The 27,836-nt window shown below is 50.6% G+C and overlaps 1 protein-coding gene across 2 annotated transcripts; it reads left to right on the top strand.

Annotated features, from left to right (window-relative positions):
- The first annotated feature begins 219 nt into the window (after window positions 1-219).
- TTLL3 (tubulin tyrosine ligase like 3) lies at window positions 220-27,630 on the top strand. 2 transcript variants are annotated; one of them, XM_030802038.1, is made up of 14 exons: window positions 220-2,193; window positions 2,420-2,508; window positions 4,741-4,909; window positions 5,046-5,143; window positions 7,898-8,026; window positions 9,488-9,602; window positions 10,639-10,737; window positions 12,346-12,541; window positions 17,360-17,508; window positions 18,551-18,794; window positions 20,516-20,951; window positions 24,676-24,817; window positions 26,256-26,482; window positions 26,669-27,630. In XM_030802038.1, exons 1-14 carry the CDS (start codon window positions 1,803-1,805, stop codon window positions 27,062-27,064), a joined length of 2,880 nt encoding a protein of 959 aa, XP_030657898.1. In that variant the 5' UTR covers window positions 220-1,802; the 3' UTR covers window positions 27,065-27,630. The 2 variants fall into 2 exon arrangements, with proteins under 2 accessions (XP_030657898.1, XP_030657897.1); XM_030802037.1 differs by lacking the exons at window positions 220-2,193; window positions 2,420-2,508; window positions 4,741-4,909; ... (2 more) ...; window positions 9,488-9,602; window positions 17,360-17,508 and having other exon boundaries at window positions 10,316-11,625; window positions 24,676-25,108; window positions 26,001-26,482.
- The last annotated feature ends 206 nt before the right edge of the window (window positions 27,631-27,836 follow it).

The following is a 27,836-nucleotide window of genomic DNA, read 5'->3' as shown; positions in this document are numbered from 1 at the left end:
TTTTTTCATTTTTGAGACAGGGTCTCGCTTTGTCACCCAGGCTGGAGTGCAGTGGCGCAAGCATGGCTCACTGCAGCCTCAGCTTCCCCAGGCTCAAGTGATTCTCCCACCTCAGCTTCCTAAGTAGCTGGGACCACAGGCCTGTGCCACCACGCCCAGCTAATTTTTTTTGTTTTTGTTTTTTTTTAGGTCTCGCTATGTTGCCTGGGCTGTCTTGGGTGATCCCCCCGCCTCAGCCTCCCAAAGTGCTATCATCCCCTTTATGACATTACCTCTGTGACCTACCTCGCCACCCCTCTGAATTAGGTGTTCCCTCCTCCAGGGCACATGGCTATGTTCTAACTTTGCTAAAGGTGCTCACAGTGAAACTGGGTGACTAATAGGGTATAGCAGCTGGTCACTCAACAACCCTCACAGGACAGCATTGCCTGGGTGAGCCAGCCACGAACCTCATTTGTCATGTATCTCTCTCCCAGGGTCCAAATTCCCTAAATCACCTCTCCTAGGGGGGGCATGCTTTTCAGGAAGTCCAGCCATCAGCTAAAGGGGGGTTGGGGTCAGCTGGACAGGAAGGTGGGGGATCCACCTTCACTCTAAGAGCACATCTACCCAGTGACTAACAAAGCTGGGCTCTTACCAGGGTACTCTCTTCGACTCTGCCTGTGGGGGCACTGCTAGAGTTTGCCTCTCAAACTGCCCCTGTGTGGTCCTTCTGTGACTAACAGGCAACCTTCTGAGTGATAACAGGTGTTTAAGAGACAGGCTTTGGAGTCAGACCTGGGTTCCAGTGCTGCCTCTGCTCTGTGATTTGAGGCAAATTGTTTAACATCTTGGAGCCTTATCTCCCCTGTGACTTCTGAGGATAATATTTTGCCAGTGCTTCCAAAAAGGTTGCTTACAGTCTTAGCCTGGGGGCCAGACATAACTGTTCTATTTCTTTCGCAGTTGACTCAAATGATTATGTTTTTCCGTTTCCAGTTCCTGGGGAGGGTGTGCTCTGCACCTTCTTGTTACCCCCATATGCTGCCCTCGCTAAGGACCTTACCCTAGGCCCATCTGCCAGGACCAGCAGGTCTGATCTGGCCTCACCAGGTTCCAGCCACCCTGGCTGTCTTGTAGTTCACACAAAGGTTCTTACCCTTCTCAGGGCTGTTGCTGGGACTGTCCCTTCCCTGAAGTGCTGTTCCTCCCCCTTCCCTGGTGACTCTTGACTCCTTGCATTTACACCGTCAGCTTAAATGCGTCACCTCTTCAGAGAGGACATCCTCTACCGCCACTTCTAAAATGCGCCCCCTTGCTGGTTTCACCTCTGCTTGTTCATTGCCCTTATTATACCTGTAACTATTCTCTTCCTTTGTTACTTGCTTTTTTTTCCCCTCACACTGGGCTTTAGTAAGCTCCATGAGGTCAGGTGCCATTTGTTAGCGCCTATAAATACTGTGGAATCACTCAAACCCTAGGGCCGGTGGCACCAGGAAGTACTGGATAAGGAACCGCAACACTAACTAACGGGCTCAGTGCTCTCTTCCGCCTTCAGTGCCCTGCTCATCAAGGGTCTGGGTGAGGCCCCGGGTCCTAAGGAAGCCCTCGCTCGACTGTCCCGGGGCCCATCGCAGCCCCCAACCAGCCCCGAGCGGTCTGATGGTGCCCAGGGAATGGTTTCCAAGGCAATAGCAAACGGGGCGGGGCTTGGAACGGAGGACAAGGCTCGAGCCTACGCAGGACCTTCCCGGGCGAGGAGGCGGCGACGCGGAGGGGCGCGGGATCCGGGGCGCTAGGAGGGCGAGCGCGGCGAAGGGCGCATGCAGGGCCCCGACGCGCCGCTGCTCCTGAGCGCGGGGGAGCTGGGGCTCGGGCGCCGGGGCTCGGCCTCCTGGTACTGCCAGGATGGCGGCGTGGTGTGCAACTGGCTGCGGAAGCCGCAGCCGCTCGAGCCACGCACCAGTTTCCCCTCGGCGCGCCGCTCCGAGTTCCGTCCACCCAGGAGGCTGCCATGGCCCGGCCCTGCCTCCGCCCAGCCCGAGGAGGGTCACGCAGGCGGCAGATACAAGGCGGGCAGCCCCGCCCCTGCGCGCCGCCTCAGCGGCGCCTTCAAGACGCTGGTCCCAGGCTCCCACGCCCTGGGCGCCGCGGATAGCCACCCCCTCGGCCCCCCGCACACCCCGATCCTGGATGACCCCTCTCCGCAGGATGGTGAGGCCCGTGCGGCCCGCTCGCTCTGGCCTACAGCGGCTGCGAGGACGACAAGACGCTGGGGTGGAGGGAATGGGGGTAGGGAGAAGAGCGGCCGAGGGTGGGCATCCGGATGAAGGCAGGAGGAAGAAAAGAAGCGTGGCTATCGGAGGCCAGAAAAGATCCTAGGCCGAGACCCTAGGCCCAGCCTCAGTCTACCCCGCCCTTACTCCGCATCTTTCTGCAGGTTTCCCGGTCCTCTGGCGAGGATCCTCCAAGGCGTCTCACATGAACCGGCTCAGAAACGCCAAAATCTACGTGGAGAGAGCTGTCAAGGTCAGAGGAGGGGCGGGGGCGCTTAGAAGGGGCCCTGGGAGCGGCTCAGCCTGTCTCCCTGCGCTGTTTTATTATATCCTTAAAAAACAAAAGAAAAAGAAAAAACAACAGCAAAAATCCTCAACCACCACACCCATCTTCAACTACCTCCCCATTTACCCTTCAGCACCAAACTTCTGGGCTCCCTCCACTCTGGTTCCCTGCGATGTCCGACTCTAATCAAGGTGCCTGGTGAGTTCCAGGGAGCCAAACCCAGCAGTGCCTTTCGGTCTTGATCTCGGTTGTGCACCCTGTATCTTTCGACACCGCTGCCCCACACACCCTTCCCCTTGGCTGTCTGACTGCACGCTCCTAGTTTTCTTTTCTCCCTCTTTGGCTGCTGCTTTTCAGCGGCCTTTAAAGGTTCCTCGGCCATTAGTGGCCCCCTGGCCCCTTCCCCAGGTCTGTCTCCTTTGGCTATGTCCTTGGCTGAGTCCAGTCAGTGTGCTGCACCCTCTCTGTGCCCCTTCCAGCTCAGCCTCGAACTCCACATCCCGTAGATCCAGCCCCCTACCTATCATCTACACCCAGAAAACTTAACAAGCATTTCAAATTCATGTCCCAAACCAGACTTTGATCTTCCTGCCCAAACCTGTCGTCCTCCCCAGTCTCTGGTCTTTCCCATCTCTCAGTTTCTCACGCCAGAAATCTCATCTTTCTGTTTCTTCACCCACAGGTCTAATCCCATCAGCAAAACCACTTGTCATCTCCACCTCCAAAATGATTCTCAACTTTAGCACCTTCTCCCGTCTATGTTGTAACCACCTTCATTTTAGTAATTGTGATTTCTCTCCTAGGCAAACCATGACAACCTCCTAGCTGGTATACCTCCATCCTGTCCCCTCATCTTTTTGTAATACAGCAGCAAGCCAAGCTTAGAAAGATTCCCTCAGTTAGCTTTTTTTGCTCATGACACTCTTAGTATGAAATCCAAGTCCGTTCCAAGGCCTGCAGGGCCTTCCACAGTCTGGCCACTGCCTACCTCCTCTGGGGTTTCCCCATCATTTTCCATGTTCCACTCACTCTGGTCTCCCTTCAGTTCCTTCTGACCTCTCTCCAGCCTCAAGGCCTTTGCACATGCATTCCCCTCTGCCTGAACCACCATTTCCCAGCTCTGTACATTCATGGCTTCCTTTCAGTCTTCCTTGATCATGTATTTCTAAGTAGTTTCTCTGGATCCCATTAAGTATACAGTTTCTGGAGCCAAACTGCCAGGATGTAAATCCCTGCTCTTTTACTTAACCACTGTGGGGCCTCAGGCACCCTGCTTAACTTCTCTATGCCTCTGTTTCATAGCCAGTAAAATGGAGATAACAGTATCTAATAAAAATGCATAGTATTGGCCAGACGTGCTGGCTCATACCTGTAATCCCAGCATTTTGGGAGGCCAAGGCAGGAGGATCACTTGAGGCCAGGAGTTGGAGACCAGCCTGGCCAACACAGTGAAGCCCAGTCTCTACCAAAAAATATAAAAATTATTTGGGCACCGGATGCAGTGGCTGATGCCTGTAATTTCAGCACTTTGGGAGGCCAAGGCGGGCCTTGGCCTGAGGCCAGGAGTTCAAGACCAGTGTGGCCAATATAGTGAAACCCTGTCTCTACTAAAAATACAAAAATTAGCTGGGCGCAGTGGCACACGCCTGTACTCCCAGCTACTGGGGAGGCTGAGGCAGGAGAATCGCTTGAACCCGGGAGATGGAGGTTGCAGTGAGCCAAGATCGTGCCACTCCAGCCTGGGCGACAGAGCAAGACTCCATCTCAAAAAAAAAAAAATTATCTGGGCATGGTGGTGTACACCTGTAATCCCAGGTACTCAAGGAAGCTGAGGCAAAAGACTCACTTGAACCCAGGAGGAAAAGGGTGCAGTGAGCCGAGATTGTGCCACTACACTCCAGCCTGGGCAACAGAGTGAGACCCTGTCTCAAACAAAACAAAATAAAAACGCATAGTATAGTTAGTAATGCATGTAAGTGCTCAGCATGTAGTAGGTCCTCAATAAATATTAGCCATTGCTATTATCATTATTACCATGCATATTTATTTCTCTACTTATTTATAGCTGATTATTTCTCCTACTGGAATATAAAAATTTCCTGATGGCAGACTCCATAACTGTCTGGTTCACCTTTGTATCCCCTATGTCTGGCACTTACGCAATGCTTACTGAAGAAGTATCCTTCTCTCACCTTGCAGCAGAAGAAGATCTTTACAATCCAAGGCTGCTACCCGGTGATCCGGTGTCTCTTGCGCCGGAGGGGCTGGGTGGAGAAGAAGATGGTCCATCGCTCAGGCCCCACCCTGCTGCCACCCCAGAAGGATCTGGATAGCTCAGCGATGGGTGACAGTGACACCACTGAGGATGGTGAGTGGTTCCTTCCCTTTCCACAGCTGTCACTCCTGAGTCCCTTTCCTTTGGTTCCCACTGTCCCAGGGTTGAGGCCTTATGGGCTATGGGTCAGGGAGAGGAAACTCATCAGCTCTGGGCTCTGCATCCACAGAGGATGAAGATGAGGACGAGGAGTTCCAGCCACCACAGCTGTTCAACTTCGATGATTTACTGAAATTTGATGACCTAGATGGAACACATGCTCTGATGGTGAGGGCCCTGGGGGCCAAGATGATACAGGGACTGCCTGCTTAGAGGGAGAGCATTGGTGTCCAGCTGGGTGACCTCAGACAAGTAGTTTCTTTCTCTGGGCCACAGTTTCCCTATCTGTAGTAAAAACTGCTTCTTTAAAGGCTGGATAGAGCTGGACATGGTGGCTCATGCCTGTGGTCCCAGCTACTCAGGAGGCCAAGGTGGGAGGATCACTTGAGGCTAAGAGTTCAAGACCAGCCTGGGCAACATACTAAGACTCAGTCTCTACAAAAAAAGGTAGAAAAACATTATCCGGGTGTGGTGGCATGTACCTGTAGTCCCAGCTACTCAGGAGGCTAAGGTGGGAGGATCGCTTGAACCTGGGAGTTACAGACTGCAGTGAGCTGTGATTGCACCACTGCACTCCAGCCTGGGCAATAAAGCAAGACTCTATCTCTAAAAAAGATATAAGTGAATAAGGCTAGATAGGCCCGCAGAGTGGAGAGGGACACAGCAGGGCTGTGTCCCATCTGGCCTGGGATTCAGAGCTCTGCTGGGTCATACCAGATGCCAGCACAGCCTCCATGCATCGTAACTCCCCCTTCAAATAAAAACCCCATAGTTCCCCTTCCCCCTCTGCCCTTGGTAAGTGAAGGCAGGAAGGAAGGTCTTAAAAAGCTCTGGAAGAGGCGGAGCGGGGTGGCTTATATACCTGCAATCCCAGCACTTTTTGGGAGGCCGAGGCGAGCGGATTCCTTGAGGTCAGGAGTTCGAGACCAGCCTGGCCAACATGGTGAAAACCCATCTCTACTGAAAAAACAAACAAACAGGCAAACAAAAAAAAGTAGCCGGGTGTGGTGGCAGGCGCCTCTAATCCCAGCTGCTCGGGAAGCTGAGGCAGGAGAATCACTTGAACCCAGGAGGTGGAAGTTGCAGTGAACTGAGATCACGCCACTGCACCCCAGCCTGGGTGACAGAGTGAGACTCCGTCTCAAAAAATAAAATAAAATAAAATAAAATAAAATAAAATAAAATAAAATAAAATAAAATAAAGGCCAGGAGCAGTGGCTCATGCCTGTAATCCCAGCACTTTGGGAGGCCGAAGCTGATGGATCACCTGAGGTCAGGAGTTCAAGACCAACCTGGCCAACATGGTGAAACCCTGTCTCTACTAAAAAAATAGAAAAATTATCTGGGTATAGTGGTGTATGCCTATAATCACAGCTACTTGGGAGGCTGAGGCAGGAGAATTGCTTGAATCTGGGTAGCGAAGGTTTCAGTGAGCTGAGATCACGCCACTGCACTCCAGCCTGGGCGACAGAGTGAGACTCTGTCTCAAAAATAAAATAAAAATACAAAAATTAAACAGGCATGGTGGCGGGCGCCTGTAATCCCAGCTACTCGGGAGGCTGAGGCATGAGAATTGCTTGAACCCAGGAGGTGGAGGTTGTAGTGAGCTGAAATCACGCCACTGCACTTCAGCCTGGGTGACAGAACAAGCGATAACTCCATCTGAAAAAAAAAAAAAAGCTGAAAGAGTTGGTGTGATGATATGGAGGACATGCATGTTGAGGTGAGGGCACTTGGGTTTCCATCTTGGTAGTGCCACTTACTGAGTTCAACTATATAAAATTGCCATTTCTGGCCGGGCGTGGTGGGTCACGCCTGTAATCGCAGCACTTTGGGAGGCCAAGGGGGGTGGATTATTTGAGGACAGGAGTTCGAGACCAGCCTGGGGAACATGGTGAAACCCTGTCTCTACTAAAAATAGAAAAAAAATTAGCTGGGCCTGGTGGTGCATGCCTATAATCCCAGCTACTAGGGAAGCTGAGGCAGAAGAATCACTTGAACCCAGGAGACAGAGGTTGCAGTGAGCCAAGATCACGCCACTGCACTCCAGCCTGGGCAAGAGAGTCAGACTCCATCTCAAAAAAAAAAAAAAAAAAAAAAAAGAAGCCATTTCTCTGTCAGGAATGGCTGAATATTGGCAGCTTCATATGGGTCAATCTCATGAGCCTTTTGGCAAGTCCCTTGCCTTCCTGTGCCTCAGTTTCTTCATCTGTAAAATAGAGATAACCTTAGCCCCTACCACACAGAATTGTGGTGAATGAATTGACATGGAAAGTGCTTAGAGCAGGGCCCAGCATGTGCTGACATTAGTTATTAATAATTATCCCACCTCCCAGAGTTGTAGGAAGGATGGACAGAGGTGGGGTCCATGAGAGAGCCTTTGTCACAGGCTCTGTGCCCATCAGCTTGGAGTCACCGTCCTGCCCCTAGGCAAGTCACTGATGACCATGGGCCAGAACAAGGTGTGATATTCAGTTGTGCAGCTTTGTCACTGCTTGGGGACACCCTTAGGGGCCCTGCCCCCTCAGCAGCTAACTCCATAGGTGGGTCTATGTCTCAGTCTTTGGAATTTGCTGTGGTTTGATGAGGCTAATGCCAACTCCTTCTTCTCACGCTGCCACCGCCTGGGGGCTGACAAGCCTCATAGGACACCTTAAGCAGTGACAAAGGGAGGCAGAAGGGAGTCTTTGGCCTCTCTAAGGCCAAAAGGAGGCTGAAAGGCTGGCTTGCTGTCTGCCCACCTGTGCCCTGGAGGAAGAGAAATCTTCTTGACTTACACAAAGATGATGTGTGGGCTAGAGGCCACCTTGGAAGCATCCTCTCCTTCCTGTTCACCCACCCTGCTCAGGAGGGCAGGGAGAGGCTGCCTTAGGCCCTGCTACCCACACTAGCCTCTGTGTTTCTGTCTCCCCGTCTCCCCAGTCCCGCATGGTTCAGAATGAGACCCCCTACTTCATCTGGACCACTCGGCGGGATGTGCTTGACTGTCGCTTCCTCTCCAAGGATCAGATGATAAACCACTACGCCCGGGCTGGCTCCTTTACCACAAAGGTGGGCTCCCTAGAGGAGCAGGCAGGGCAGCTTCCAACCCCCTGCCCTTGGGCTGGCAGCTCTCCTCCCTGCTCTCCTTGTTAGTAAGAGGAAGTTCTCAGGACAAGGGGAAGTATACAATTCAGAAGATTTGGAGTCTGACCAGTATCTGGCTAGTTCAAATCCAGCCCCTGCACCGTATCTGGCATGTGTAGATATGGTGACTAAAATAGGTCTGGAGGTAGAAAAATCACGAAATCCAATGATAGTGAACAAGCGGACTCTTACCTCCTAAGCAGAAGATATCTGGCTAATGGACCCATTCTGTCTTACCTGGGTTTCTTTTTTTTTTTTTTTTTTTTTTTTTCAGACAGAGTCTTGCTCTGTCTCCCAGGCTAGAGTGCAGTGGTGCAATCTCAGCCCACTGCAACCTCTGCCTCCCAGGTTCAAGCAATTCTCCTGCCTCAGCCTCCTGAGTAGCTGGGACTACAAGTGCATGGCACCACACCTGGCTGATTTTTGTATTTTTTAGTAGAGACGGGATTTCACCACGTTGGTGACCTCAGGTGATCCACCTGCTTCAGCTTCCCAAAGTGCTGGTATTTCAGGCATGAGCCATCATGCCCAGCCTTACCTGGGTTTCTTAGCAAGTGACTTCACCTCTCGGTGCCTCAATTTCCTCATCTTTCAATGAGAATACCAGTAAGGCTTATCTTCTGGGGTTGTGGCAAGGATGAAGGGCTTTATAATAACGACCTGCCATTATATTATTGGTGTGGGTTAGGAAGGATTCTAGAGGAAGCAGCTCTTTTTTTGTTTTATTTTTAAGAGATGAGGTCTTGCTATGTTGCCCAGGCTGGTCTTGAACTCCTGGCCTCTGGCCTCAAGCAGTCCTCCCACTTCAGCCTCCCAGAGTGCTGGGATTACAGGTGTGAGCCACCGGGCTCAGTCTTGGCAGCTCTTTAAGAATGAGAAAGGGTGGGCTGGGCACAGTGGCTCACGCCTGTAATCCCAGCACTTTGGGAGGCCGAGGCAGGCAGATCATGAGGTCAGGAGATTGAGACCATCCTGGCTAACATGGTGAAACGCCATCTCTATTAAAAATACAACAAATTCGCTGGATGTGGTGTCGGGCGCCTGTAGTCCCGGCTACTCTGGAGACTGAGGCAGGAGAATAGTGTGAACCCAGTAGGCAGAGCTTACAGTGAGCTGAGATCGCGCCACTGCACTACTCCAGCCTGGGTGACAGAGCGAGACTCCATCTCAAAAAAAAAAAAGAATGTGAAAGGGTGGACAGGAGGGACATCAGGCATTCTTGGCAAAGGACACTCCCCAGGCAAATATATGAGATGTGAGCAACTCAGACCTTGCAAGTGGGGCCAAGGCTCTGAGAGCATATCCAGTCAGAGTCTTTCTGAGCTGTCTGGGTGCGTGCCGAGTGTGGGCAGTCCTGCCCTGCCATCTCAGCGGCTAACTCCATAGGTGGGTCTATGTCTCAATCTCCGGAATTTGCCGTGGTTTGATGAGGTTGATGCCAACTCCTTCTTCCCACGCTGCTACCGCCTGGGGGCTGAGGATGACAAAAAAGCCTTCATAGGTAAGGAGACCCCCAGCCCCATGCGACTTCAGGCTCTGGCTCATATTGGAGAGCAACAGGCCTCTCTTCATGCCCTCATCTGCCCCAGCAGATTTCCTTTTCCACCCTCAATCCTTATCCTTCCCTAATGTGCCCTCCCTTAATGAGCCTCTTAGCTTGGTCAACTCTGACCTCCAGAAAAGCTCGGGTAGCTTGGCTTATATTCTAGAGCAGGTTCCAAAAGTTGGTCAGTCCCTTGAGTTTGGAATCCAGAACAGATTCCAGGCTTATATCAAGTTCCACTTGTTGAATTGGATTCCAAAAAAGGCTGCAGGCTTTGGGTTTCTAAGGCAGACTAGGTTCCAATTCCACAATATGTTCTAAATTCAGGTTAGAATTTGGATCCAGATTCTATGCTAGATTTAAATTACATTCAAAGTCTGAAATAGGGCACAGTCTGGTTCTCAGGATAGAATAAGTATCAAAAGTAGGTGATGAACAGAAGAAACAAATTAGACAATGAGTCCAAGCCAGATTCTGAAGGCAGAATATGATCCAAGTCAGGTCAGATTTGGGGTCTGGTTCCACAACTGAAAGAGGATCAAGTTCTTTTTTTTTTTTTTGAGATGGATTCTCGCTCTGTCACCCAGGCTGGAGTGCAGTGGCACGATCTTGGCTCACTGCAAGCTCCGCCTCCCGGGTTCCCGCCATTCTCCTGCCTCAGCCTCCCGAGTAGCTGGGACTACAGGCACCGGCCACCACACCCGGCTAATTTCTTGTATTTTTAGTAGAGATGGGGTTTCACTGTGTTAGCCAGGATGGTCTCGATCTCCTGACCTCGTGATCCACCCACCTCAGCCTCCCAAAGTGCTGGGATTACAGGCATGAGCCACCGCGCCCAGCCTGAAACAGAGCAAGTTCTAAACTCAGGCTCTAGAGTCAGAAAAGGTAGAGTCAGGTTCTGGATCCAAAATGGGGCAAGTCATGATCAGGTTCTGGAACCAGAACAGGCCTCAAGCCTAGGGGCTGAGCAGGGTATCCCCTGGCCTGGGAGCAGAGGACTTCTGGCTGACCGCTGCCCGCAACGTTCTCAAGCTGGTGGTGAAGTCTGAGTGGAAGTCATACCCTATCCAGGCAGTAGAGGAAGAGGCCTCAGGTAAGCACTGTGGTTACCTCCACTCTCCCACCCATTTATCCTCCACCCATCCACCCTTCCACCTATCTGCCCTTCTACCTATCTATTCATCCACCCACCTACTGGTTCATCCACACATCTGTGTATGATTCACATCGACCCATCTATCCATCCATCCATCCTTCCATCCATCCACTCATCCACCCACGTATTCACCCACTCTCTGATCTACCGATTCACCCACCCATCCTTCCACTCATCCTTCCATCCTCCCACCAGTCACCCATTGTAAATCTCTTCATTCATCTACCTGACGCCAGCTCCATACTCCCCATCCATCTATCCACTCCCTGCCTACCTATCCTTCCACAGATCCATCTACCCATCTATCTACCTGCTATTCCATTCTCCTATCTACTACCTATCTGTTCTCCAGTCCATTCACTCATCCATTCTTCTGTCCCAGGTACCTAGACACTTGTCTTCCCATCCATTTGTTAGTTGATCCACTCCTCATTCAGCCCTCCCATGGGCCTGGCATATGGCCGAGCACCCTGGAGAGGGCAGACTAAGAAGACATGGTCCGTCCCTGCCTGTGAGGAGCTCAGGTCTCTAAGGAGGAGGAAGCAGTGAAACTGGGCTTTACACATGGCCTGAGAACAGCTTAGGCCTGAACATAAGGAACAGCTTGGAGTGGAGGGAGACACAGAGGAACCCTCACTATCATGCATGCCACCCCAACCACTGCCTGCCCTTTCCCCTTCTGGATTTAGCTCGTGTCTCCAGGCTTCTAGTCCTGTAATCCAGGGACCCATCAGCGAGGGATTCAGGGAAGTAGAGGCAGCTCTCCAGGAAGGAAGAAAATCCCTGCCTCTTCCAGAGAGAGACCTCCCCATTGCTGTCTCTTGTGTGCGTCACATACAAGGAAGGCTTGGTTGTGTGCCAGGATAAGGGGCACAAGGGCCTCGGGTGTGGCCAGAGACCCCGTGCTTAAGCTTTTATGGTATAGGTCAGGCTGCAGGGGTTTGAGGGCCTCAGTTGTATACCAGGATCTTCAGAGCACTGCGATGTTCAGGGGTGAGTCAGGTCTGTGGATGTGCACGGGGTCTTCTGAAGGGTCAGTTTCTGTAATCACTTTCAGGTGTGTCAGGCCCTTGTGCAGTAACAGTGCACACAGAGATTAGTGTTTCTGTGGGCTAAGGATTGTAGCTCTGTGTCAGGATTCTGGGAGTGGGTCTGGATTTCTGGTCAGACTTGGGGGAGGGGTATTCATGTATAACTGGGTTCACATAGGCCAAGGCTCCCGGGTGCATTTTAGGCAGAGCCTCAGATGTGTTAGAGGTCCCAGGGGCAGAGAGGCTATAGGTGCTGTCAGAGGCCTTGGGGACATTTAGGGCAGAGCCTCGAGTGACAGGTCCTGGGACAATGGGAGCCAAGGGCAAGTGCTAGAGTTGCAGTGAATTTAGAGCAAAGCCTCAGCTAAGTGACACATCCCAGGGCAATAGGGGATCTATCTAGGTTTGTGCTGGGCCTCAGGTAAGTGACAGGCCTTAGGACAAAGGGGGCTGTGACGTGCCTCAGGTTACCTGCCTTGATATGGGATCATGACAGGCCCCTCCCTATGTGCAGGAGACAAGCAGCCCAAGAAACGGGAGAAAAACCCAGTGTCAGTGTCCCCAGAGTTTGTGGATGAAGCTCTGTGTGTGTGCGAGGAGTACCTTAGCAACTTGGCCCACATGGACATCGACAAGGACCTGGAGGCCCCGCTGTACCTCACCCCCGAGGGCTGGTCCCTCTTCCTGCAGCGCTACTACCAAGTGGTCCAGTGAGTCCCCTGCAGCTGGGACTTTGGGCTGTGGGCAGGTGCTTAGGGATAGACCCTTTCTGTCTCGTGCAGCCCCTACCCCTTCCCCAAGCCTCCCACTCGTTTACCCTGCTGTTCTTCTGCTCAGGAACCCTCAAGGACTCCCACTGCCTCCATGATAGGGTCTGGGCCACTCTTCTTGGTTCTTGGCATAGCATAGTCACTAAGGGCATGGCCTGTGCCACCAAATGGACAGCACATTGCCCAAAGTGTGTGTTGTATGGATGTTAATTCTACAGGAAGTAAATAGATTTTATGAAAAAAGGGCTTTTGTGGTCCATCACATTTGGAAAACACTGGATTAAGCAGTTAATTAAAGAGGTTTCCCTGGGCCAGTACTCTTCAGAACCTATGGGTGGTGTAAGCTTATCGAGAGAGTGTGCTGCTTATCCTGTACTTAAGTGAGCCCAGTGCCCTGCCTCCCACCAAGCATCCTGAGGGGCAGTGTTTTCTGTACACACTTTGGAAAAAGGTTCTTAGGCAGGAGAAGGGAGGATCAAGGTGAGCCTGGTGCTGCTTTAGGGAGATTCCATTCAGGAGAAGCATGCAGGAGCGACTGGAGGGAGAACAGCCCTGAAGGCAGAACACACAGTAAGCATTTCTTGAGCAACTCCGATGTGCCAAGCATTGCCCGAGGTTCCAGAAATGAAGCGTAGCCCCTGTTCTCAACCGGGACACAGCTCAAGGTTTGAGACTTGCAGGAAGCCAGGTGGGAGTGCTAGGAATCTCAGCTGGGGTGGTGGTAATGGGAAGAAGTGGACAGATTTAATTACTCAATAGGGGAAACCGAAGAACTAATGAATGACATGAGCAGCAGACCTACATCATTAGCAAGTAATTCATTGCATCTTTTCTAAATGTCAGGACATAACTTAGGTGGCCCAGTACTCTCTCCCTTTTTTTTTTTTTTTTTTTGAGATGGAGTCTCGCTCTGTCGCCCAGGCTGGAGTGCAGTGGCGCAATCTCGGCTCACTGCAAGCTCCGCCTCCCGGGTTCACGCCATTCTCCTGCCTCAGCCTTCCAAGTAGCTGGGACTACAGGCGCCCGCCACCATGCCCAGCTAATTTTTTGTATTTTTAGTAGAGACGGGGTTTCACCATGTTAGCCAGGATTGTCTTGATCTCCTGACCTCGTGATCCACCCACCTTGGCCTCCCAAAGTGCTGGGATTACAGGCATGAGCCACTGTGCCCGGCTGGTACTTTCTCTTTAGCTACTGGAAAATGTAAAGCTACCCATCTTAAATTAAGAATTATCAAGGCAGCCAGGCGTGGTGGCTCACGCCTGTAATCCCAGCACTTTGGGAGGCCGAGGCGGGCAGATCACTTGAGGTCATGAGTTCAAGACCAGCCTGGCCAATATGGCGAAACCCCATCTCTACTAAAAATACGAAAATTAGCTGGGCATGATGGCGCATGCCTGTAATCCCACCTACTCAGGAGGCTGAGACAGGAGAATCACTTGAACCTAGGAGTCAGAGCTTGCAGTGAGCCAAGATCGCGCCACTGCACTCCAGCCTGGGTGACAGAGTGAGACTCCGTCTCAAAAAAAAAAAGAATTTTCAAGACTTAGAACATTAGTTGTGAAGCACATGAGTCCTTTTTATTTCTGGTGTGTGGGGGCAAGTTCCAGAGAGGGCTACAGGAACCTCTCTAAAGTCAGGATAACATAAAACATTGCATCATATAACAGACATACACAGTGTTGAATGGTTCAGTACAAATGACCAGCATTCATTCATTCCTTCAGTATTTTATTTTATTTTTTTGAGATAGGGTCTCACTTTGTTACCCAGGCTGGAGTGCAGTGGCGCAATCTTGGCTCACTGCAACCTCTGCCTCCCAGGCTCAAGTGATTTTCCCACCTCAGCCTCCTGAGTAGCTAGGACTACAGGTGTGTGCCACCAGCCTGGTAAATTTTTGTGTGAGATATATATATATATATGTATATACATGTATATATATGTGTGTATATACATGTATATACATATATATACACACACATATATATACATATATGTATATGTGTGTATATATATATGTATATACATGTATATACACACACATATATATACATATATGTATATATGTATATATAATTTTTTTTATAGAGACATGGTTTCACCATATTGGCCAGGCTGGTCTTGAACTCAAACATCTGGCCGCCTTGGCCTCCCAAAGGGCTGGGATTAACAGATGTGAGCCACTACACTCAGCCTAATTCATTCAATATTTACTGTTAATACTTCTCAACTTTTTGAAAAAACCAATTCCACTTGGGGCGGTGGCTTATGCCTGTAATCCCAGCACTTTGGGAGGCCAAGGCTGGCGGATCATGAGGTCAGGAGTTCAAGAACAGCCTGGCCAATATGGTGAAACCCCATCTCTTCTAAAAATACAAAAATTAGCAGGGCCAGGAGCGGTGGCTCACGCCTGTAATCCCAGCATTTTGGGAGGCCAAGGCGGGCGGATCATGAGGTCAGGAGATCAAGACCATCCTGGCTAACACAGTGAAACCCCCTCTCTACTAAAAATACAAAAATATTAGCTAGGCGTGGTGGTGGGCGCCTGTAGTCCCAGTTACTGGGGAGGCTGAGGCAGGAGAATGGCGTGAACCTGGAAGGCAGAGCTTGCAGTGAGTCGAGATCACGTCACTGCACTCCAGCCTGGGCAACAGAGCGAGACTCCGTCTCAAAAAAGAAAAAAACAGCCAGTTTGGATTTTAAGAACTAAGCCAGCCAGGTTTGCATCAAGGTTGACTTTTCATTAAAATACTGGTGTTTTTTTTCTTTTTGCTAACTATAAAATCATATTGTCATGTCGAATATATTTTTTCAAATTACACTCCTGTGTGATATTTTCCTGGGCCACATCACAGATTACTGAACAGATACTTCATGCTACAGACCACAGAAAAGTCTCTCAGGACATAGGTGTGAGTACTCCTGGGAGACCTTGCCTAGCCCCCTGCATCTGGCTGTCCCTGTTCCTGGCACTGCCCCAGTGGCTGCTGCCTCCTCCTTAAAAAAGAGAAAGTTCTCCATGACTGGAGACATTCAAGATACTAAGATGTTACAGAGTTAGCTTCCCCTGAATAGGAGGCTCCTGTCCTATTCAGTCAGAAGGAAAGAAATGCAAGAGTCTGGATGAGGCAGCCATCTGGGGTATTTTGTGACTTGGTTTAGTTCAGGACATTTTCTGTCTTGTAGAGAACAGGGTCCCTCTTTGTCCATGAAACCCTGTCTGTGCAGCCCAGTTGCTGAGGCAAGCTCCTACCAAAGTACTTGCTGAGCCAACCGTTCATTCACTGAGCAAACTTTCAGGGAGTACCTGCTGAGTGCCAGGTGTGGTGCTTGGGGATGGGGATTACAGCAGAGAACAACTCAAAAAATGTTCCTGCTCTTATGGAGTTTGCATTCTAGTTAGGGGATTCAGACAATAACCAAATAAGCAGATGTGTCAGGTGGGGGTAAATGATGGGAAGAAAACAAGCAAGAAGAGGTGTGATATAGAGGTGCTTAAAAGGAATTAGGCTAACATCGTTTCAGCCAATATTAAGCACAGATTAAGACAGGAATGAACCCCAAAAATCACCTATGGGTGGAGGAATCAGATAGGACAGAGTTTGAATCCTGGCTGAACCACTCAACTTTCAGTGTATGGCCTGGGTAAGTCCCTTAACTCTCAAAGCTTCAGTTTACTCTTTTTTTTTTTTTTTTTTTTTTTTTTGAGATGGGAGTCTCACTCCATTGCCCACGCTGGAGTGCAATGGCGCGATCTCGGTTCACTGCCACCTCTGCCTCCTGGGTTGAAGCGATTCTCCTGCCTCAGCCTCCCGAGTAGCTGAGATTACAGGTGCCCACCACCATGCTTGGCTAATTTTTATATTTTTAGTAGAGACAGGGTTTTGCCATGTTGGCCAGGCTGTTCTCAAACTCCTGACCTCAGGTGATCTGCCTGCCTCTGCCTCCCAAAGTGCTGGGATTACAGGCAGGAGCCACCGTGCCTGGTCCAGTTTACATTTCTCTAAAATGGGACCAGAGCTGGGTGTGGTAGCTCATGCCTGCAATCCCAGCACTTTGGGAGGCTGAACAGGAGGATTGCCTGAGGCCAGGAGTTCAAGACTAGCCTGGGTAACATAATAAGACCTATCTCTGCAAAAAATAAAAATTAGCTTGGGTGTGGTGGCGTATGCCTGTAATTCCAACTACTTGGGAGGCTGAAACTTAGACCTAGGAGTTCCTGGCTGCAGTGAGCCGTGATTTCACCACTGCACTTCAGCCTGGGTGACAGACCAAGACCCTGTCTCAAAAAAAAAAAAAAAAAAAAAAAAAAGTCGGGGGTTAGGGGGTGGGTACTAGTAATACTTCCCTGGCAGGGCCTTGAGGGGATTAGTGAAAATATATAGAAAGCCCTTGTCACAGTGCCTGGCACATAGTGGTGCTTTATCATTAGGAACTGGAATGATTAAATTCTGTCAAAGACAGTTTTAATGTAATAGGAAGGGGGGTGGCACAGGTGGAGTGTTGGAGTAGGGGGTGGTTTGCAGTTAATGGAATTTTATCAACCTTTCCCATTCGTGTAGTCTGGGCAGGTTAGGATTTCAGGGGTGGCTTGAAGGTGGGGCCGGAGGCCTGGGAGGGACCTATGGATATCTGCAGGGAGGGCGTGACCAAGGCTGCCTGGATGACGGTGGGGGGTGGTGGAATATATCTCCCCTTGCCCTCTCCACCCGCATGTCCCAGGTCCAGCCCTGCCCAAGTTCCATCATTTCCCCACAGCGAAGGGGCAGAACTCAGGCACCTCGACACTCAGGTCCAGCGCTGTGAGGACATCCTGCAGCAGCTGCGGGCCGTGGTACCCCAGATAGACATGGAAGGGGATCGCAACATCTGGATCGTGAAGCCAGGAGCCAAGTCCCGCGGACGAGGTGGGGGTCAGCTCCCGCTTCCTGCACTGGCACCTCACGACCTGCATCTACCAGTAGAGGCCAAGGAAGTTAATAGTGCAGGTCTATTGAAGCCAAATTGCCTGGGTTTGAGTCCTAGCTCTGCTCCTAATATTCTTCGTGACCTTGAGCAGGTTTTATCACCTCCCTGAACCTCAGTTCCCTCATCTGTGAAATGAGGAGGATGATAATACCTCCTGTGAGGTGAGGATTAAATGCAGTCATGCATCTAAAGCACTATTCCAAATCCTTAACATGCTTTAATTTATACAATCCTGGGAAACTGAGGCACATGTAGGCTCTCACATGATCCGGAAGGATATCCATAAGGTCCTGGAAGCAGCAGTTGGCTGCCGCTGGACAAGGAGATATATTTTTTATTGTATGCCCTTTCGTACTGCCCAATTTTTGTTTTGTTTTATAGTCTATTTATTATTGGTAGGAAAGTAATAGGTGCACATGCTTTAAAAAAGCCCAACACTGGCCAGGTACAGTGGCTTATGCTCGTAATCCCAGCACTTTGGGAGGCTGAGGCGGGTGGATCACTTGAGGTCAGGAGTTGGAGACCAGCCTGGCCAACATGGTGAAACCCTGTCTCTACTAAAAATACAAAAATTGGCCATGCATGGTGGCAGGCACCTGTAATCCCAGCTACTCGGGAGGCTGAGGCAGGAGAATCAATCACTTGAACCCGGGAGGCGGAGGTTGCAGTGAGCCGGGCTCGTACCACTGCACTCCAGCCTAGGCGACAGGGCTGTCTCAAAAAAAAAAAAAAAGCCCAGCACTTTAAATTTGTATCCATGTATATATTCCTGTTTAATCAAACAAAACTGGTTAATTAGGAAACATTTAAAATCCTTAGCAAATTCCTGGCTTTCCCAAAGGGAACTGGGTTCTGATTGAGGGAGACAGCCTTACCCACTCAGCCCTATCAGCTCCGAGGGGACGAGAGCTCATGACAAGCTGGCCCTTCTCCCAGCCCATGCCTGACCTTCCAGTCCCTGACTGCCCTCTTCCCCTGTAGGCATCATGTGCATGGACCACCTGGAGGAGATGCTGAAGCTGGTGAACGGCAACCCCATGGTGATGAAGGACGGCAAATGGGTGGTGCAGAAGTATATTGAGCGGCCCCTGCTCATCTTTGGCACCAAGTTTGACCTGAGACAGTGGTTCCTGGTAACTGACTGGAACCCACTTACTGTGTGGTTCTACCGTGACAGCTATATCCGCTTTTCCACGCAGCCCTTCTCCCTGAAGAACCTGGACAAGTGAGCCCCTCTCCTCGCCTCCCACGAGCTCCCTGCCTAGTTGGGGAGCTGGCAAGCAAACAGGCGATTACAGTACAGGGGACTCGTGCAGCAGCACTAGGCTCCACACACAGACTGCAGGCAGGCAGGCCCTCATCCTGCCAGCTGTCCTTGTATCCAACAGATTTTTTTTTTTTTTTAACAGACAGGGGGCGGTCTCATTCTGTTACCTAGGCTGGAGTGCAGTGGCATGGTCACAGCTCACTGTAGCCTTGACTTCCTGTGCTTAAGCAATCCTTCCTCCTCAGCCTCCCAAATATCTGAGACCACAGGCATGTACCACAGCTGATTTTTAAATTCTTTTATGTAGACATGGAGTCTCATTTTGTTGCCCAGGTTGGTCTCAAACTCCTGGGCTCAAGTGATCGTCCCACCTTGGCTTCCCAAAGTGCTGGGATTACACTGTGCCTGGCCCCTCCAACAGATTTGACCAAGTGTGTACCTTGTGCCATGCACTGTTCTGGGCACTTGGGGTATAGCACTGAACAAAACAAGATCCCAGCTCTCAAGGGCTTACATTCTAGCAGGGAGAAACAGGCAAGCAATGAACACAAGTGAAATTATCTAACAGGTTAAAAAATTATTTGGGCCAGGCGCAGTGGCTCATGCCTGTAATCCCAGCACTTTGGGAGGCCGAGGTGGGCAGATCACCTGAGGTCAGGAGTTCGAGACCAGCCTGACCAATATAGCGAAACCCCGTCTCTGCTAAAAATATAAAAATTAGCTGGGCATGTTGGTGGGCGCCTGTAGTCCCAGCTACTCGGGAGGCCGAGACAGGAGAATTGCTTGAACCTGGGAGGTGGAGGTTGCAGTGAACTGAGATCGTGCCACTGCATTCCAGCCTGGGTGACAGATCGAGACTCTGTCTCAAAAAAAGAAAAAAAAAAAAAGATTTGTCGTTGGGGGAAACGGGGAAGCAAATGTAGAGCAGGGAAAGGAGGTCAGGAGTTTTGAAAACCAAGATGTCGTGTTAACTTCTGGGGTGAGAGAAAGCCTTGTTGAAGCCTGAATTCCAATTCTGTCTCTGCAGCTTCCAAGTTGTTTGACTCTGGTCATGTGAAAACCTATTTAAGCCTTTGTTTCCACATCTGAAGAATGGAGGCAGTAGTATGAAATTCATAGCTATCAATTATTGAGTGCTTCATATGTGATAGTGCTGAGCACTTTGTGTACATTATCTCATTCTTAGTAAGAACCCAGTGAATACTTCCTGTTCACCAGGTCTGAAGAAAAAAATAAAAAACAGTGAAGTGGGTACTGTTACTACCCCCATTTTGCAGATGTGAAGAGCACGCAGGTTAGATGACTTGCCGAAGGTCTCACAACTAGTGTGGAGATGGCACTTGAACACGTCCTGGCGATGACAGGGCCATACCCTTACCCACCCTCTTATCTTCCAAACACTGGGATGGTTAACTGAGACTATGCAAAAAGCACTTAGTACTGTGGCCCCCATAATTAGCGCCCCCAGAGCAGCCCTGAGAGATAAGAGTGGTTCTGGCCCTAGAAGAATGTGGTGGGGCCCAGGACTCTGTCCTTTTTGTCCTTCCCAGTAGGGCCCCATCTCAAGTTGAATAGTGCAGGGTGGCCCAGGGCTGGTTCCAGGACTTGCCTGTCCTCCCTGAGCTTGGATGGGAGAGACACAAGGGCCTGGACCTCAGTTTTCTGCTCTCTGCCCCCAGCTCAGTGCACCTGTGCAACAACTCCATCCAGAAGCACCTGGAGAACTCATGCCATCGGCATCCACTGCTTCCACCAGACAACATGTGGTCTAGCCAGAGGTTCCAGGCCCACCTGCAGGAGATGGGTGCCCCAAATGCTTGGTCCACCATCATCGTGCCTGGCATGAAGGATGCTGTGATCCACGCACTTCAGACCTCCCAGGACACCGTGCAGTGTCGGAAGGCCAGCTTTGAGCTCTATGGCGCTGACTTTGTGTTCGGGGAGGACTTCCAGCCCTGGCTGATTGAGATCAACGCCAGCCCCACGATGGCGCCCTCCACGGCAGTCACTGCCCGGCTGTGTGCTGGCGTGCAAGCTGACACCCTGCGCGTGGTCATTGACCGGCGGCTGGACCGCAACTGTGGCACAGGAGCCTTTGAGCTCATCTATAAGCAGGTGAGGAGGTTGGGCCCAGGCAGGACCCCAGAGAGTCTGCACCCTCTTCAGGCAGCCCCATAGTGGAGCATAGGACTCTGCAGTCAGACCCAGTTTAAGATCCAGATTCAAGTCCTGGTCCTGCTAAGGTGACCTCACCTCCTTGAGCCTGTCTCCTGATCTTTGAAATGGGGATGTTATTACCATCTTTCTCATGGGAATGGGAGAATAAAATGAATTCATGTATGAGGATAATATTTCTAGAGAGGCATATAGCATAGTCATAAAAGCAGAGATTCTGGAATCTCCTTGGGTTCAAATTCCTGTTCAGTGACAACAAGCTGTGTGACTTTGGACAAGTTCCTAACCCCTAGGTCTCCTCATCTGTAAGAAGAAAAATAGTACCTAACTCACAAAGTTAGGTACTATGAGTTGTGAGAATTAAATGAGTTGATAAGTAAAGTACTTCATTTATTTATTTTTGAGATAGAGTCTCGCTCTGTTGCCCAGGCTGGAGTGCAGTGGCATGATCTTGGCTCACTGCAACCTCCACCTCCAGGGTTCAAGCGATTCTCCTGCCTCAGCCTCCCAAGTAGCTGGGATTACAGGTGCCCACCACCATGCCTGGCTAATTTTTGTGTTTTTAGTAGATACAGGGTTTCGCCATGTTGGCCAGGCTTGTCTCGAGCTCCTGACCTCAGGTGATCTGCCCACTTCGGCCTCCCAAAGTGCTGGGATTACAGGCAGAAGCCACCGTGCCCAGCCAGTAAAGTACTTTAGAATAGTGCCTGGCACATAGTAAATGCTACTAAGTTTTAGCTAATGTTATTATTACCTAATAAGGTTAGGAGTTTCATCATGTATAACCTGTAAAGTGCCTGAATGTATAGCAATAGGCAATTACTGGTAGCTACTATTATTATTAGTATTATAATTATTTCACTCATCTTGCTCCAAAAAGAGATTGGAGTCTACTTGTAAAATAGAACAGCATTTTAAAAAATCAGTCAGAAAATTGATTGCAAGTCTTTCTGAGCTCTGGATAGAATTTCTTGTGGCAGTTTAAGTGGCTTCTGATTAGCATTCGGTTTCTGTCAAGGTTTGGTTACAGGAAGAGAACGTACCAATCACATGACCTAAGTGACCTCACCTTTGTTACAATTATTGATCATTTCTTAAATTAATACATTGGCGTTTTGGTTTCAAAAAATGTAAATGGAGAAATACATGGGCAGGAAAATATGAGCAAGCTGAGGGAAAATGTGCCATTGTAGTGCAGTGCTCCCAATGCCAGTGCCCAGGCCAGAAGCATCTGAAAGCTTCTAAAGGTATGGATGTCAGGAGGCTCCACCCCCAGAGATTGACCCAAAATGTCTAGCTTGGGGAGGAGACTATGCATCTGCGTTTTTCAAATGTCCCCCAAATATATATATATATATATATTTTTTAAGATGGAGTCTTGCTCTGTTGCCTAGGCTGGAGTGCAGTGGCGCCATCTCGGCTCACTGCAAGCTCCGCCTCCCGGGTTCAAGTGATTTTCCTGCCTCTGCTCCCTGAGTAGCTGGGACTACAGGCGCCTGCCACCATGCCCCGCTAATTTTTTGTATTTTAGTAGAGATGGGGTTTCACCATGTTAGCCAGGATGGTCTCGATCTCCTGACCTCGTGATTTGCCCGCCTCGGCTTCCCAAAGTGCTAGGATTACAGGTATAAGCCACTGCACCAAGCCCTCTAAATGTCTTTTGTTGCCGATTTGTTCTTGTTTTTGTTTTTAGGCCAGCACATAGTGAAGGCTCACACCTTGCACTGTTTTTTTTTTTTGTCTCTTTTCATCTAGGCCAGCCCCAGTGCCTTTTGACCCCATAGTTTTGATCTTTTGAGGGGCCAGGCAGGTTGTTTTGTAGAACTGTCCCACATTCTGGATTTATCTGATTGCTGCTTTATGGTGTTATTTACCCTGGTCTTCTGTTAGCTGATTGTCTCAGGAACTAGAAGTCAGGTCAAACAGTTTGATGAGGTTCAGGTTAAACATTTTTCCCAAGAGCACTTCAGAGGTGATGCCGGGTACCTCATGTGGCATCACAAGGCACATCCTGTGAGAGTGTCTCACAGTTAGTGCTGCTGAGTTTGACTGTGGGTTACAGTGGTGGCTACCAGATCTCTCCATTATAAGCTACATCTCCCGTTTGCAATTAATTTTTCTGTAAGGTGATGTGTTGGCTCTGTCCAGATTACACATGTTCCTGTCATCCTTTCATCTAATTGTTTTGATACCAGTTTTGATTATTGCCTATTTTATTAGAGTTGCAAAATGGCCAATGTCTAATTCTGTTGTTCCTTCTGCATTTATTAGCTGAGATTCTTCTGTAAAGATGAGCTTTCCCTCATCATCTGGGGCTACTTGAGAGTGCTGACAGTTATATTTTTATTTGATTTTTTTTTTTTTTTTTTTTTTGAGACAGAGTCTTGCTCTGCCACCCAGGCTGGAGTGCAGTGGTGCTGTCTCGGCTCACTGCAACCTCCGCCTCCCGGATTCAAGTGATTCTCCTTCTCAGATCCCGAATAGCTGGGATTACAGGCGCCCACCATGGCTGGTTAATTTTTGTGTTTTTAGTAGAGACGGGGTTTTGCCATGTTGGCCAGGCTGGTCTCTAACTCCTGACCTCAGATGACCTGCCCGCCTCGGCCTCCCAAAGAGCCACCGCACCCGGCAATAGCTGTATTTTTTTTTTTTTTTTTTTTTTTGAGACAGAGTTTCGCTCTTGTCACCCAGGCTAGAGTACAATGGTGTGATCTCGGCTCACTGCAACTTCTGCCTCTTGGGTTCAAGCAATTCTCCTGCCTCAGCCTCCCGAGTAGCTGGGATGATAGGTGCCTGCCACCATGACCTGCTAATTTTTTGCATTTTTAGTAGAGACAGGGTTTGGCTATGTTGGCCAGGCTGGTCTTGAACTCTTGACCTCAAGTAATCTGCCAGCCTTAGCCTCCCAAAGTGCTGGGATTACAGGTGTGACCACCATGCCCGGCCAATTGCTGTATTTTTAACAAGCTCCAAGTAATTCTGATCTTTAGATAGATTCTGATCAGGATACTTCAGTGGCACAGAAGATACCTCCAATTGGCTCCAGGTTGCTAGCAAGGCACAGGGAGCTCTCCTGGAGCCCAGCTGAGGGCAGGACATACAGCTTGGCCTGATAGGAACTGAGAGTTGTAAGGGAGTCCCTCTCCTGGACCCTTCTCTCTGCCTTCCTCTGCATATTCGCTACTTCATTTTCTCCACAGACTGTCTTCTTAAAGGTTCTTAATTTCTGCTCCCCCATAACCTGGGTTCACACGAGGCTCTAGGCAGGCTCCAAGCCTCTTACTTTTCTGGGTGGCGTAACTCAAATTCTCTGTGCAGAGAATCTGATTGGCTCAGCTCAGGAAGCTGTCCACCAGCAGTGGCCTGTGCAGTGGAGCCACACACATTCCAGCAGGGGCTGGGGGCAGCTTAGGAGAGAAATGTGGCTGAGGGGTGCTGGTGGGACATGACTAGGATTCCCCCATTCCTCTGGGCTAGCAATTCCTGGAGCTCTGTGACTCTAGGTACTGACTCAGAGGTGGGCTTTCCATTTCTCAGCTCAGAAACGCCTCTTTGACCAGGTGCCTCAAAAAGTAATTCCACCCATCTCTACTCTGGGTCCCACTGGGCCAAGGATTCCAATACCACTGACTGAGTGGGCCTTGTCTCCTTTTCTTGTCCACAGCCTGCTGTGGAGGTGCCTCAATATGTAGGCATCCGGCTCCTGGTAGAGGGCTTCACCATCAAGAAGCCCATGGCGATGTGTCATCGGCAGATGGGGGTCTGCCCAGCAGTCCCTCTGCTGACCCAGCGAGGCTCTGGGGAAGGCAAGGACTCGGGGACCCCTACCCACAGGTCAGCTTCTAGGAAAGGCGCTGGGGCCGGGAGCCTGGGGCACAGTGAGAAGCCAGTCTCCACTGCCACCACTTCAGCCCCTGGAAAGGGGAAGAAAGGCAAGGCGAAAAGGGACACAGCCCTGGTCTGCCCCAATCTCCAGGAGTGGGACGCCCCCAGCACCAGGATGGGCTGCATTTTCACCATGACCTTTTCTAGTGGAGACAGGCAACCCCACCACTTGAACAGATTGCCATTGAGTCTGAAGAACCCCCAGGCCCTGGGTAAGACCGTTCCCCCAAAACACCCGAGTGTGCCAAGGCGATTTATTCCTGCTCTCCAGGCCCCTCCCAACCACCTGGATCAGCCACCCCACCAAAGAGCCACCAGTAGCAAGTAAAAGCCACTACTCACAAAGTATTCTTTAAAAATACACAGCCAAATTAGGTGGGCATGGTGGCGCGAGCCTGTGGTCCAGGCTACTCACGAGGCTAATGAGGATCGCTTGAGCCCAGGAGGTCAAGGCTGCAGTGAGTTATGATTGCCCCTCTGCACTCCAGCCTGGGAGACAGAGTGAGATGCTGTCTTAAAAACAAAAACACAGAAAAAGCACTTTGGGAGGCCGAGGCGGGCAGATCACTTGAGGTCAGGAGTTCGAGACCAGCCTGGCCAACATGGCGAAACCCCATCTCTACTATACTAAAAAATACAAAAATTAGCCGGGTGTAGGGGCAGGTGCCTATAATCCCAGCTACTTGGGAGGCTGAGGCATGAGAATCACTTGAACCCAGGAAGCAGAGGTTGCAGTGAGCTGAGATTACACCATTGCACTCTAGCCTGGGCGACAAGAGCGAAACTCTGTCTAAAAAAAAAAAAAAAAAAAACCCAGCCAAATGACTATTGTCTCCTCCAAAGTAGTCACTCTGCCTCACAGAGTGACTTATTTCAAAGATGACCTTATTTCAAAGATGCCAGGACTTAAGCCCAGGTTGCTCTCTCCAGCGCCCATGCTTTTCCCACTGCAGTATTCTGCCTTTGCCTTCAAGCAGTCACCTCTGGGGGAAAGAACTAACATGTGTCCAGCACTTAACAGTTTGCCCCATGCCGCTACCTGCCCAGCTCCTTTAGTGCTTACACCAACCTAGCAAGGTAGGTGCTATTATCCCCATTTTCCAGCTGAGGTATCAGGAAGTTTAAGGAAGTTGCCCAAGATTGCACAGCTCAGAAGGGGCACAGCTGGGATGCAGACCCAGGTCTGTTGGACTCTACCCTGTTTTCTTCTCACTGCCTCTGGAGGAGGAACTGGGAGGGCTCCATCTGCCTTCACCCCACTCCCTCCACATCCCCCCATCCTCCACACATACCTTTTAGGGCAGCTAGGCCACCTTGGGGCCCCCCCCCAGGCCCTCACAGCTTCTCTTGCTCCCAAAGCCCCTCACCACTTCCCCAGCCTCCGCACTAAAGCCCAGCTGCCTTCTCCCCATGTACTCCAACACCAGGGCCAGGTCCTCAGACGACAGCACAGCAAGTTGGTGGGCACTAAGGCCCTGTCGACCACAAGCAAGGCCTTGAGGACTCTACCTACGGCTAAGGTCTTCATTTCCCTCCCACCTGACCTTGATTTCAAGGTGGCACCCAGCATCCTGAAGCCAAGAAAGGTGGGCCTCGACCTGTGACTCACACCCAGTGGACAGTGCTGAGCACAGGGTCAGGGCTGGAGGGCAGAGGCAGAGGGCAGCTCCCAGGCTGGCTGGCACCCCAAGGGAAGAGCTTGTCTCCCTCAGAAGCCCCTTCCTCAACAGACTTCTGATCATCTCCCTCTTCTCCCCTCCTTTCACACCGAGGCTCCTGCTCTCCTGTGCCTCCGAGGCCCCCAGCTGGAAGTGCCTTGTTGCCTCTGCCCTTTGAAGTCGGAACAATTCCTAGCACCTGTAGGAAGGTCAAGGCCAAAGGCAAATTCAAGGCCAGACTGTGACAAACCCAGGGCTGAGGCCTGCCCCATGAAGAGGCTGAGGCCCCTGAAACCCCTGCCCCTTGTTGGTACATTCCAGAGGCACAGGGGCCTGGGGGATATGAAGCTAGGGAAGCCCCTGCTTCGATTCCCCACTGCCCTTGTCCTGGATCCAACACCAAATAAAAAGAAACAAGTGAAGTATTTGGGGCTTGACTCCATTGCTGTTGGAGGGTCAAGAGTGGGTGGGGTGAGACCGTGTACCCCAGGGTCCACAGCAAGAGCCTGAGGCCATCAGCAGCTCCTCCGTGCAGCGAGGCCTAGAATTCCCACCTAAGGACAGACGTGAGGCTTCCTATTTAGGGACTCCCCTAGCATCTCTGATCCAGGGGTGGGGAGCGTGAGCCTTCACTTTAAAGATGGAGAAACTGAGTCTGAAAGAGGCAGCATGGCTTGCCCAAGATCATGTGGCAGTGAGTAGATGCAGGGACATATTGCCAGAACTGCTGACCACTGGGAGCCCCCCAACCCCAGAGAACAAGCCGGGCTAGCAGAATGACACCTAACGGGCATAGGAACGTTAATGCCATGAGACAGGGGAAAGAGTTGACCTTGCCTAAACTTCAGCCCCTCTGCACAGGGAATGGGTCCATCCCTTCTTCAGCAAGGGGCCAAGGTCACCTAAAAATGAAATATCCAATAAGCCACACTCACCTGAAGAAAAGTGTGGCACTGCTTAGTTGTAGTGGGTTGAACTGTGGTCCCCTGAAAAGAGATGTCTACTTGGACCCTGTGAATGTGACCTTATGTGGGAAAAGAGTCTTTGTAGCTGGGTATGGTGGCTCACGCCTGTTATCCCAGCACTTTGAGAGCCCAAGGCAGGAGATTGCTTGAGCCCACAAGTTCAAGACCAGTCTGGGCAACATGGCGAATCCGTTTCTATAGAAAACTAGCCGGGTGTGGTGGCACGCACCTGTAGTCCTAGCTACTCGGGAGGCCTAGGTGGGAGGATTACCTGAGTCTGGGAAGATCAAAACTGTGGTGAGCTGTGATCACGCCAC

This window comes from Nomascus leucogenys, chromosome 21 (genome assembly GCF_006542625.1).
Source record: "Nomascus leucogenys isolate Asia chromosome 21, Asia_NLE_v1, whole genome shotgun sequence".
Lineage (NCBI taxonomy): Eukaryota > Metazoa > Chordata > Mammalia > Primates > Hylobatidae > Nomascus > Nomascus leucogenys.
The sequence above is the reverse complement of the archived record's forward strand: the minus strand, read 5'-3'. Positions and strand labels throughout refer to the sequence as shown.

What these genes read in the sequence shown, in the direction of transcription:
- TTLL3 (XM_030802038.1), top strand. Translation starts at nt 1,803, where the DNA reads ATGCAGGGCCCCGACGCGCCGCTGCTCCTGAGCGCGGGGGAGCTGGGG. An exon ending in AGCCAAGTCCCGCGGACGAG is followed by an intron (nt 17,509 to 18,550) that starts GTGGGGGTCAGC and finishes CTTCCCCTGTAG; the next exon opens with GCATCATGTGCATGGACCAC. An exon ending in GCATCCTGAAGCCAAGAAAG is followed by an intron (nt 26,483 to 26,668) that starts GTGGGCCTCGAC and finishes TTTCACACCGAG; the next exon opens with GCTCCTGCTCTCCTGTGCCT.